Consider the following 13,033-nt stretch of genomic DNA (forward strand, 5'->3'; position numbering starts at 1 on the left):
TATTATCATCAATTTTAAAAAAACTCACTGTATATGATGTTTAACAGGTCTGCATTTTAGTTGTACATTTACTTTCTTATGGGCCTGTTTGTCTCATAGTGAATGAGATGCGTCCGGTCTGAAGAGCCGAGTTTGTACGAGTAGTTTCTGAGCATTTTTATAATGATTATAATTGTAGTAATTTGGTCACTATATGATGTTATGAAATAAGCTTACATTGATAAAGCTTATGTGTCTGTGCACAAACTTAAGATACACATTTAACATCTAAACTATTACTGTAAATACAAGATGTTTATCTTTTGTGCATTTCAGAAACTTTAAATTTTGTACTAATTCATAGGTGTTCACTGAAGGGCTGAGATATCAACACATTTAGCATAATTAAAAGAAAAAACAACAACATCAATACAATTGAATTAAACTGTTTGCTACACAAGACTTAAGTCCTTCTGTGCTGTTGTAGATCCAACTAATCACCAGCAGGGGCTGATGAAGCTCTGTAGTTGGAACAGGAGAAAGTGCTGTCCTCCTCTTCAAACAGAGATGAGCTCTGACGCAGGCAGCTGGAGGCGGCCTGCCCATCAAGCAAAACAGGGATCAGCTCCACCACAAATTTTACTAACATTGCTATGGCAACTTGTTTACTAGCCACATGTCTAAACTGAGCTGTGAGCAACAAATAAGGATAACGAGGTGGAGTACAAACAAGAACAATTTAGAGGGTCACTTTAAACACCTAACCTGCAACAATAAAGGAAACGCACTTCTCTCCACGCTACGTTGATTTCACATCTTTACTGGTGGAATGTGAGATTGAGCCTGAAGTAAAGTTTTGTGAAGCACAAGCAGCGAAAAACAGGAAATTAAAAAAAGGCTCTTTGTAGATGTGCGTCTCTGCCTTCATACTTAAACAGAAAAATGACTAAAGTCAGGAGTTAAAGTGGGTATGGGGAAGAAAACAATCACTTAATTTAAGTTGCAGTAATTTCTATTGATTCTATTTCTACAGGGCCAGTGCAGGCTGTGATCAGCTGAGCTGTGCTGCTCTGACATCCAGATTTAATTGACTTCAACAGGATTAGAGCAGATCATGTATCATGCTGGCTTTATACATAAAGGCGACTGAATAATCAGTTAAAATTTACATGTTCCCTGTTACACTGATAGAGAACACCACGGCAGCACTTCAACATAGTACGTTACTGTAAATGTCACCACTGAACTGCAAACCAGTTTAACCTGCTCTGAACTACCACATCACTTTTACATGGGTTCATCTGCTGATCTGCAGATAAGCTTTTCAGGCCTGCCACTGAGAAAAACTTGTTCAGTTTTCTCAAAAGGAGCGGGTATTTTTTTTTTTTTTCCAAGAACACATCATGCTGAAATATGGCAAGTTATTGGCTAATTGCTCTTAGGAAATCACCTGAGTGGTGCAAAAAAAAAAAGTATCTTTCTAGTGCCTAGACAAAGTTTTAAATGGTTTCTTTGCCAAGTTGTTTGCTTAGTGTTGCCTTTTTAAGGCTTTAATGAACCATGATCTAAAATAAATGAGTCTGAAGAATTTTAAACATATAAAGAAATGATTGCTTGCTGTTCAAGACATTTTTGCTTCAGTTTGGAGTACTAGTTCAATTTTTTTATTAGTCTATTAATTAGCAGGATTATGTGTTTTCTACCGTCTTTGATTGTACCCTACAATTTATGCCTGTAACTTAGTGAGCAAGTAAGAACCTTGTTGTTTTTATCCAAATATATGACTTGAGGTAAAATAAAACATGACAGCAACCAAAAGCCTAATACTGATGTATCTACACGTTACCTTTAACACCAGTATTTCTTACTTTTGTTGGTTGGATCATAATCGAAGAAGTTATCTTGGCAAGTTTCAATGTGATATTATATAAACTTAAATAATGCTTCACAAAAACTAAAAAATACAAAAACACATTTTCTGGCCAGTTCAAATGTCCACTTCAACAGCACTTCACTCAATTTATTAATAAAAAGCATGGCAACTGTTGACGATAGCATTCACACTAAAATATGAGCAAAATGAAAAAAAGCACTGTATTTGGTCAGGATAGTGTCGTGGAAGAAATATGTATGATAATGCAAAATCATTACATTTCAGAAAATAGATATTACAAATATTCTTACTTTAAGTAATCCACAATGGAAGATTAATAGTTATATTAGAAAATTCTTTCCTTCTTTTCACCTGTAATGCATCCCCTTACATTTGATTTGTATTGGAACACTTCAAGTCACACCCAGCCATAAACAGTCGTCACTGCTGGCGATAAAATCATAAAAGTTCTGAATAAATGATCAAAACAAGACAGAAGCAATTTTCCGGGTTCCTGCCGATTTTAACGTGCCGTCTAATCCCCACAGGATAAAATGTGTTTACATTCCTTCTTGTTATGCAATAAAGGACCGCGTGCTGAGGAGAGAGCAGGCCTAAATGTTTCAGTCAGAGGAAAAACTCATGTTTGATACGTTTTCATGTTATTAGTGATGCTGGAAGCAAACATTCTTGGTCAATGCACATAAAAAACTTAAAAAATCATTCCAGTGTCCGACCTTTAAAGAGAATGTGATCATATAAGCTGTACAAAAATACAACAATATTTTACACTTCCCACATCATAGAAAAAAACAAAACATCAACCCTGAAGTAAACAACAAACCTGCGTGCTTATGAGGCAAGCAGAAAAAGGCACTAACCCATGGCCTACAGAGCAGGTTTTGCCGGCTGCAGTTTTTCCAAACAACAGGCTGCATAGGTGTGGCACCGTCAGCAGCACTGAAAGGTAGTTGTGACACCTGCAGTTCTGCTGTCAGGAGAGGAAAATCCCTGGTCTGTCTCTGACTATTCATGCAAAACCCTTACAATGGCTCTAAGGCATTTTAAGAGTGTTTAATGTTCAATACAACAAAAAGACAGAAAAACAATCATGTTTATTTACCGTTATAGATAGTTGGGTTTTATTTGAGCCACTGGCCTGGTGATAGACTTTCCCCCAGGGTGAGTCTCAGACAGGCTCCATTGCCTTAGATATAAAGTTAAGAGAACAGATGGACGGACGCCCCTGTCCCAAATGTCTTACACACACCGTCGGCTGGTATAGGCCCAGCCACGCTGTGACACTGCTTTGATAAGCCCCAACACAAATTTAGAAAATGAATGGAAGCAATTGTTGTAGAGCACAATACAAAAAGATGCAAATACATTATATTTGTTTAGATTAGATAATATGGTTGCCCCTGACAATCAGTAGATATTTGCACCTTTCACTGCAACTGCTTTCAATAGATCAAAGTAGTCGTTAATATTCCAACAACCTCCTTTGGATTAATCTACATCAGTCAGTCACCTCACTACACTGAAAAAAGTCCAAACTGATCACTTCTCTGCAGTATGTAGCGAAAAAAGCACAATGCAGAGAAGCTCCACTCCACAGTGAAAGGAAACACTGTCACATAGCACTGCTGAGCCCGAAACAATAATAGGCAGGTGATTTTAATATTGTGCCGGATCACTTTATATATAGACATATATGTTAAGCAGAGATTAAAAGACTGTGTATAAAAGTTGCCTATTATCCTTGTATCTGATGCAGGGGCAGAAACCAGCAGAGATCCAGCTAGCTGCCTCTGTAACCCGACAGAAAACAGCTGGAAGACAAAGATGTCCAGCTTGCTTCCCTGAGACAGCCAAGTCTGTCAGTGCAGTGGTAACCACTGGCCGAATATGTTCAAAAGGCAAAAATATAGTGAAGATTTCATATTGTTATAAACTCACATTCCAAAGGTGGGCTGTTAACCTTTGATGACCTGAGTTTAAACAAAAAAAAACAGCTTCAGTCCTCTGAGTCATGACTTACTTCCCAGTGTAACCTGTAACCATGTCTCCACCACCCATGTCCATCATCACATGTGGGCAGTCATAAGCAGACCTTTCTTCAATTGAAACACACTCCGTCTTTACAGAGTCATCTCCAGAGTCATCATCCGTCCCGCTTCTGTCAGAATCGCTGCTGTCCAAATGCGGTCTCTCTGCGTAGCAGGAGTTGCTAGGGTTGTAGTCAGAGCCAGCACTGCTGTTGTCTGCAGACTGACCGGTGTCCTTGAGAAGAACAGTTTCCTCGGGGTCGTCCTGACTGCTGCCTAAGCTTTTGACAGAGATTCGACTAATGTGTGGTCCGGTTGGGTTGGGTGGATGCTTGCTCTGATTCCCTGCACTGTCCTTCTGCAAGGTACAGGAACAGAAAAAGCATTTGGCACAAGGTTAAAAAAAAAAAACAGCTAATCATGTCATCATGTCCTGCTTATTTTAGTTTAGTTTTTTATTTGACACTTTACCAGAGACGAAGGTAGAGTATCTGAGGGGTTAAATGTCCACGCCTTTAGCTTACAGATGCAAGCTGTTACCACAATGAGAACAAATAAAAGCAAGGATGACAGCACAGCTGCGAGTATCACCTCATTGAAACCTGCTAAAAAAAACAAAACATACAAAAGGTTAATTCAGGCACAAAGTAAAGCTAAAACCAAACTAAACAAAAACGACATCAGTTGGTTCTAATTTACAAATCCAACCCATAAACTCATACAGGGCTGCATTTTTAAACATCTTCAGCCTGCAGTTACTATAGATCTACCACCCCAGTGAGATGCTTGCTGTGCGATCACATGCAACAGATGCTCAGGACATGTGCTCCCAAATTAGAGACGTGTTCTGCCAGGACATTCTGCACCCCTAACTCTAGTACTCAGCGGATATTTTCAAGCTTCTATGTTGATTTTTGTGGTGTTTACATTTAAAAAAAAAAAAAAAAAAAAAAAAAAAAAAAAGAGTCTCTTCTGAATGCCCTCCCATCAAGTTAATCATGTAGAAACCGTGGCCTTATGATGACTGAACGCAGAGCATGAGAACCTTCACAGACGCAGAGCATTCAAATATCTCGGACACTACTTAAAAGAATGTTTTATCTACAAATTTATTGTCCTTTGGAAATCTATTTAACATGTAGTCACGCTAACAAATTCTGACCATTTTTCACACCAGTATAGCACCAAAAACAAAAAACAAGCCCCAGATCTCAGCAGTTACATTAAAGTTTGACCAGTTAAAACGTGACCCAACCAGCCAACCTGTTCTCTTTATGCAAATCTGATGCCCTTAAATATATAATATAGTATAATATTCCCCAACATTTAGAAGTATTCCTTCTAGGTCTGCTTCATGAAAACTTTGGTAAACAGTGAAATTCATTTGCAGTAAACACTGTTAGGCGTCACCATAATAATATAGTTTACATACGTCAGTGTTTCAGTGTTTGTATCCCAACAATCTGAATATTGTATGAGATGCAAATCGCTAAGGGTACAAAAATAATTCATGAATAGCTGGAGCTTTAGTCACATTGCAATAATAGAATGAATGAGTTCCCACCCGGAGTTTGCATGAGGCCTGTGCAAATACTGAACTACTTCCTGTTGACAGATGTGCCTGTGCCTTTAGTTTCTCAACTTTGTTGATCCTAAAACCACTCGTCTCTGTCCCACACCTCCAATAAAAAACAAAAAATAAAAACACTTACATTGGGTCGTGCATGTCTCTGTCTCCTTGAACTCCACCTGCTGAGCACCGACCCTGACAAACAACGTTCCACTCACATTGACGCACTTCTTCACACCCTCTTTGAATGACACATTATTACATTGGCAGATTTTTTCTGTGCATGACACTGGAAAGGCTCCCTGAAAGTCACAGAGGAATTTATTAATGTCTTGATTATTCAAGTTAATTACCAGAAATAATGCAGATCATGGTGGTTGTGACACGTAGCGCATTGGTGCGTTATTACCAACAGGTGGACTGCTCGTGCTCATATCTGGCTCCAGGTATTAAATAAGTACTATATAACACATACTATATACAACATATTTATTCTTGATTTTCTTCCAGGAGGCAGTTAATATTGTCACTTCTCAATTTTTCAGATGTAGTTTACAACCAGCAAACTTTTGTCTGCAATAAAAAACACGAAAATATTTTTTGCGTCCCAAAAAGCTTCCTGAAAATGATCTTACAGACTCATAACTGCTTCCCAGAGCACAAGGATGTGAATTTGATCAAAATCTTCACTATCAAGACTCATTTTGGTCAGGAATAAGAAAAAAAAAAAACATCTGTATAGACCCAGAGAAACATTTGAGCCTTATCATGGTCTTGATGCATTCTCAATCATCCAGGAAAGTAAATCTCCAAAAAGTTGATTCTGTTCATCCGGACGTAGCGTTTTGTGGGAGAAACGTTTCGTCACTCATCCAAGTGACTTCTTCACTTCACTTCAGTCCCTGCACAGCTGCTATACTGACATACACTTCACTTGGATGAGCAGATAGCCTGCATTTATCGCGCATTTATCAAATGATTGAACTAAAAGACTGAACATGGGAATTCTGTATTCTGTTATAGCCAATAAACACGTGCAGCATGCAGCTTTCATGTTTATTAATGTGTTGATTCTTTTCCTCATAAAGAATATGCAAGGTTTAAAATGAAATCACTACATCTTATAAGTATCACCACGGTTTCATTTGTCAAAAAACATAAAAACACACAATTTTCAGCGGTATATGCCAGCCACCCCTTACCTGTTCATTTTTAACTTTAAAGTCGATTTGGTATTCACGCGTGTCCTTCTGTGCCATCTCTTTGTAGAACTTGAGGGGATTCTGGAAACTTACTGTGGACATCTTCTCCTTCAGTTCTATTTCTACAGGAGGGAACTCTAAAGAACCTAAGAAGAAGAGAAGAGATATCTAAGCTTAATCTCCATCTCTCTCACTTAAACCAGGCTCTGCAAATGTTTACTAGCAGCATTGCTTACATTTTGTGTCGACTGTGACGAAACTGTTAAAGGAGAAAGTATTTGACTTCTCAGCTTCAGACTTGATGCCTCCCTGTACAGCTGCTACACTGACATACATGAACTTGAGATATCTCTCATCCCCAGATTTCCAGATACAGTTGCTCAGGTCATACTCGTGATCTGTGGTTTCAAATGTACAATTCCTAAATAAAAAACAAAAGAACAAAGACAGATTAATTCCATGAATAATACTTTAAATATAGTGGAGGAAAGTTTAAGTTTCTCAAAAATAAAAAAGTCTTTCCAGAGTCTAATGCTGACAAACGGGAGCGCACAAAGCAACAGAACAAGCACAGCACTGCATTTAGGCACCTGTATCACACAAAGTAAAATCCAAATAAGTTTGAACATAATGTATTATAAAAGCTCTTTTCTTACCATGGATGAAGGGTTCCTCTAAAGATTTGTGGTTGGGTTCTGTAATCCCAGCGGACAGAGACCTTTACATTTTGGCAGCTCACTCTTACATTTGTTGGAGGTAAAACTGCAAATAAGAAAAAGAGGAAAGAGACATTTATTTCATATATCCCGTTCAGAGCATTTTCCACCAGAAGTCACATTTTATTTTTCTTTGGGAACTTTTCAGAAATTCGAAGAAATGAAGGAGAGAAATATTCAGCTTACCATCATTACTATAAATGGGGTGGACACAATAATAGAAACACCTGACTGCATCAGTGGCCCTCCCACTGATTACATGGTTGAATCATGTAATCAAGCCTTATTATAGGGTTGCCTGGTTACACCCTCAGAGCTGAGGGGACATAAGAAAAAACAAAAACAAAAAAAAAAAAAACAATCTGCCACCTACAATGTTGTTTTGTTTTGTTTGGGAAATTCTTCTGGGAAATTTGCACACAGGAACTGAAGTTTCATCATATCCACACCTCTGCTTGCTGCGTGTTGTTAGTGAGGTGGATGTTGTTAGCGGGGTGGATGTTGTTAGTGAGGTGGATGTTGTTAGCGGGGTGGATGTAGTTGGGTATTTTTGTTAGTTTTACACCAAAGAAAACATTTGTTAAAATTTCAACTTTCATACGTGCTGTCAGAGCTGGATAAACACATTTATCATTGGAGCCAATCAGATCTGTACAGACACGAACAGTCTATGCAGTTACCGTGCCGCTGCTCCTGTGTCAGATTTCACAAGAGAGGGAGTGTTAACGCATACTTTCTCTCAAGGTAAACTTACAATGGCAGATATAGCTGTTGTTTTTCTGGTTTCTCTCCAGCATTTCACGTTGTTACTCAGTATCTGTCTCACCTGTTTTGAGTCTTAAAGGGCGTGAACATCAACATTTAAGCAAAACAAGGATCCAAAGGTAATTGTCAAAAACGTTGGGTGTGGGCGGAAAAGCTACATTAAAGCCTTTACTGATCCATGCAAAAATGAAAACCAAACTCAGAAAGCAAAGATAACTTTAAAGCAGAAATAGTGAAAGTTAATTACACCAGGAACATGATGCTGTCCATAACTACCAACCAAAACAATGACACTGTGTGGACCACAGAAAGTAGGCGCTACAGAAACTTTTACTTTTTTTTTTTTTTTGGGCTTTCTAATTATATTCAAGAAAAGATCATCTCTATGCGTTTTTATACAAATTTCACACAACAGTAATTTAGTTAGATAAATGGCACTACAGTCCAGAGGAAACACACACTGCAGAAAGTGTTTAGCGACTGGAGAACTACAGCCAGTATCAAACACTTCCACATCAGGTTCCAACCAAAATGTATAAACTGCTAAATCTTTAGAGCTTATTGTGTTCACTGCTGGTATTAACAACTTATCAGTCTTTGAACGTTTTGCAAAATCATATAATCTTTGTTGAAAGATTTCACGAGTGTGTGCTTCTCAGGACAACAGCTCAGGTTCAAGTTCCTTGACTCCATCTGCAGTAGATGAGCCATCCATCTTCAAATGCTCATTTTCAAAACAGCCACAGACAACAATCAAAGGTGTCAGGCGCCGTAAAAAAGAATAAATACACACACGGCTGCAGAGTTTGCTTCAAAGTTAAGTGTGCAGTTGACCTTCAGTTAACTTGACCTGTTGTGTAGATTTTCTAAATTTAACGGCATCTTTTGTCTTGAATATGTTTACCTGAACGTACAACTCATCACACCATTCACAAAGTCATCACGGACTCTGCAGCAGCTGATCGCTTTGTCCTAGAGTCAGCTAACAACAGGGTCATCTGCATACTTTTAACATGATCCTGTTGCCATACCTGCTGTGGCACATAGCTATGTACAGGATAAATAATAGCAATAGCACACATCCCTGTGGGGAACCAGTTGATTGAAACGAGTTCTATTAATCTGGACTCAGATTCCTGTTAGTTAGAAAGTCAAGAATCCAGGCCTTGAGATTGTTATTCTAAATCTTTAAATGTTGTGAGAGACGTCTGAGGTGAAACTGTGTAGAAGGCTAAAGAACAATCCAAAAGTAATAGAGCTTTACTATTTCTCTCCAAGGATTGAACTGTTAGGTAGATCATAGTTACAGAGTTCTTGTTGGGGGCTGTCTTATTTCCTATTAAAAGTAGTAGAACTCTGTCATGCTATTATGGGAAATTACTGTACATCTAGGAATATGAGTTGTTACAGCTAAAGTTAAATGAATGAATCATTCCAAAAAGGGCAAGAATTAACCTGCCACTTCCGATCCCATTAGATGTTATTTAATAATCCTGCACAGAGTTCATGTGTATGACGGATGGTGGAAACATGAGACGGTCCCGTGTTTAAGAAAGTTGGACGACTATAGAAATGATCAGTTTTAAAGATTTTGTCTGCTGTCTATTGCTTGATTCATACCACTGCCCTAAAGTGCAGCTGTAAACCTTACATCTAAACCTTTTAAAAGCTAAAAAAAAAAAACAACCCAAACAAACATATTCTGATACCATAGGGTCAGAGGGTTAGGGGGTATTTTTTGCGGTCATCATTAATGATGACTTGGCCCAACACAAGGTTAAATCAAAGAATTTGCCACATTACTGTTTGTCATTTCAGGTGATATTTGAGACCTCTTTGAAAAAGAAAAACAATAAAGTGATGTTGATGTGAACACACTGAAAGTTAATGACTGCAGTTCACAGCCAAACAACCTCATCTCAAATGTGTAGGATGTGGTGGAGGTCAGATTGTTTGTGCAGGTCAACTTTCAGAGAAAACATTTTTCTTGATGGACCTGGGTTGGTCATATAATAATTAAAATGTTTGAAATTCCAATGAACGCCACCAAACCAACCACAAACAAACATACACGTATTTGATTTGATGAATTAAAGTTTGAGGACAAGGACATCAGAGTGTCATCAACTGACTTGTTCAGTTCTGTGGAACACGCACTGTAGCTGGTACCGTCCTTTATCAGACAGAGCAGGTTTATCAAGACCTCACCCTCTTTCACAGTACAGTTTGCAAACACTCACAGTGCCCATAGTTGACCTTTGTTTTATAAGGGAAGTTTAGTGTTGCAGTTGATCAAAATTAGCTGATATGTGGTTCAGCATTGAAGAATGTCAGTGCGCCACAACAGGACCGGTTAGCTGTGTTCCTATAAATAGAACGACAAAGCATCTGAGAGGGAAATGACAACTTAAGCAAAAGGTTTTCCACTAAATGAAACTGTTCTTAAAAGTTTCTGTGAAAAGATTTGAAGCAAGCAGGGACAGAGCTACCTGATTACTAATTAAACTGATTGTAAAATGGCCACAATTATATGAACATCACCTCAGCAGCAGCCTGGACCTTGATCACATTTATAACTTTATATTTTCATAGTATCACAAAGTCTAAAAACACATAACATTCCCAAACACACCCACACCCATCTTTTCCTTAAATCATTAACAAATCGCTATCAACTTAGCTTCTGCTATCAAAATTAGCAGGTCTGGAGATGAGTTCCCAGAAACAGTGATTTGAAATAATAATAACGACATCTCACGGACACTGTACTGCCTATAGATAATGGCTGGAGCAGTCTTCCAGAGAAAGGGTGCGTGGCAACAACAACAAAAGACGTCCAGTCTGAACAGCATTGCTTGCTCAAGCAAACTCATCAGAACAGCAGATGCTTGAAGGAAATGGAAATCTTTAAGAGCTTCAAATGTCAGCAAGACATCTACAGGTAGCTCTGTAACTGTTAGAGTAATAGTACACACAGAAAAAAGGGGCATGAATCCAACCTTCACTAGAAAAATTTGCTATTCAAAAAGAACTCTGAGGAAAACTACAGCGTTCCAGCAACCATACAGGAAAAGACCCGGTGTGTTGACAGAATGTGCTATGGACAGACGAGTCAAAGGTAGGGCTGTAAATGCTGTGTTTTAGGAACAGGACAGCTTGCAGTCATTCCCTTAACCATGAATACATCATGTCAGAAAGTGTTTGAGGATAATGAGAGATGATGAGGTGCTCTCAAGAACAGCACAAAATCCCCATTTTAATTTCCCAACAACAACAACAAAAAAATACATTCAGGGTTATGGAATGGCCTGGTCAACACAAGTCCCACTGTTAGGGAAATTTGGAAAGGACAACACACGTAAGAAAACCCTCAAACATCTTAGAAATCAAGGGGGAGAGGTCCAAAACTCCAACAGGTGACATTAAAGACCAGTGTAACATTTTGTTCAATTAAATTGAATTAATTTAATAAAAGATTTTCCTTTAGATTTTTGGTCAAATGTCTCACCTCAAAGAGATTCAAAGAGGATAAAGTGTTTGATTATCCAAAAGAAAAGTGACAGCACACTGCAGAAACACGTTACCTATGCTTTTAGCATGCCAATTTCATTAACCTTCACACACGTCGTTTGGGTGTTGTGATAACTTTTAAGTCATAGTCTTTACATATTTGTAGCAGTTTGATTGTTACTTTTATCACCATATTTTTGTCACGTGCAACAATGTCCACATTTTACCAGTTTTTTCTCCTTTTGTGCTCAGCTCGTTAGACACATGCCAGGAACTTTAAATTACATGGTGACATAAATAAAACTTTATCAAGTGAACGTATGATTAATGATTGCCCTTGAAAGAGCGCAAAACAGATCAACTTTGTATGTACTCTTCGGTGTATAAACTTGTCAATTTTATTGAACCCAAGGTTTGAAGAAACAGTGACTCTAAGATAAGTACTTAAAAGGGTCTACATACCAATCACAGCAGAAACCCCGCTGATCAGAAGGAGCAGAACAGTCAACTCATCGCTCAGAGACATCGTTCCGACCTCGAGGCTGTGATAGCGACTATTTAAATAAACTTCCTCTTCAGAGCCCAGGAGGCAAATAAAACGAATAAAACGTCAACTTGTCAAACAGACTTGTCACAACAACACGTGTAATTTCTCATCTGCGAGCTTATAAAAAATATTTTATATTTCGCCACAAATCTGCTGATATCAACGGACTCGCATCATTAACAGCTCCTACTCCGGCTTGTGTCTAAGCGCATACAACCGACCAAATTTACCTTGAAAACACCTAGGCGACGTCAACGGAAGACGCGCTTGTATTTTCAAAACAAAAGCTTTAGACAGCGCACACATTTTCTCGATCACTTGACGCGCTTTTCTCAAAACAGTTTTCATAACTCAGGTATTTTTCACAACATAGACTCACCCTTTTCACATCAGCTCTCCGATCAATGAATGAAAACATTTTAACACCAACAACGTTTTAAGACTTGGGCACCATTTTTTTTTTTAAATGCCTATTGTGGAGAAAAAAAAAGTTAAGAAAAAAGTTCAGACATAGAAGTGAAATGTAACAGTGCATAAATGTATTTATTTATTTGAAACTTTAGAGAATTCCTGAAATCAAAACAGCAAATGTGCATGTGCAAAAACAGGCAAAAAGTCTACAGAAGTATATGCAGCTCGTTGATGCAAAATATCGAATCAGACAATTACATGTCAGCAACACAAAGCGGACTGAGAAAGACACACACACACACACACACACACAACACACACACACCCACACACACACACACACACCACACAACACACACACACACACACACACACACACACACTCCTCTTCTGTCTAGTGTTGCACTGTCCT

General features: G+C 38.3%; 1 protein-coding gene across 2 annotated transcripts; it reads right to left on the reverse strand.

Moving 5' to 3' along the window:
- Positions 1–1,366: 1,366 nt before the first annotated feature.
- On the reverse strand, positions 1,367–12,423 carry ifngr1 (interferon gamma receptor 1). 2 transcript variants are annotated; one of them, XM_040004165.1, is made up of 7 exons: positions 12,126–12,423; positions 7,329–7,434; positions 6,909–7,093; positions 6,673–6,818; positions 5,613–5,772; positions 4,372–4,502; positions 1,367–4,258 (listed from the first exon to the last, which is right to left on the reverse strand). In XM_040004165.1, exons 1-7 carry the CDS (start codon positions 12,187–12,189, stop codon positions 3,890–3,892), a joined length of 1,161 nt encoding a protein of 386 aa, XP_039860099.1. In that variant the 5' UTR covers positions 12,190–12,423; the 3' UTR covers positions 1,367–3,889. The 2 variants fall into 2 exon arrangements, with proteins under 2 accessions (XP_039860099.1, XP_039860098.1); XM_040004164.1 differs by having other exon boundaries at positions 4,372–4,505; positions 12,126–12,422.
- Positions 12,424–13,033: the final 610 nt, after the last annotated feature.

The sequence above is a fragment of the Simochromis diagramma genome, unplaced genomic scaffold (assembly GCF_900408965.1).
Source record: "Simochromis diagramma unplaced genomic scaffold, fSimDia1.1 OVJJ01000565.1, whole genome shotgun sequence".
NCBI classification, from domain to species: Eukaryota; Metazoa; Chordata; class Actinopteri; order Cichliformes; family Cichlidae; genus Simochromis; species Simochromis diagramma.

What these genes read in the sequence shown, in the direction of transcription:
- ifngr1 (XM_040004164.1), bottom strand. Translation starts at nt 12,189, where the DNA reads ATGTCTCTGAGCGATGAGTTGACTGTTCTGCTCCTTCTGATCAGCGGG. An exon ending in CGGGGTTTCTGCTGTGATTG is followed by an intron (nt 7,435 to 12,125) that starts GTATGTAGACCC and finishes TCTTATTTGCAG; the next exon opens with TTTTACCTCCAACAAATGTA. An exon ending in TTAAAGTTAAAAATGAACAG is followed by an intron (nt 5,773 to 6,672) that starts GTAAGGGGTGGC and finishes TGTGACTTTCAG; the next exon opens with GGAGCCTTTCCAGTGTCATG.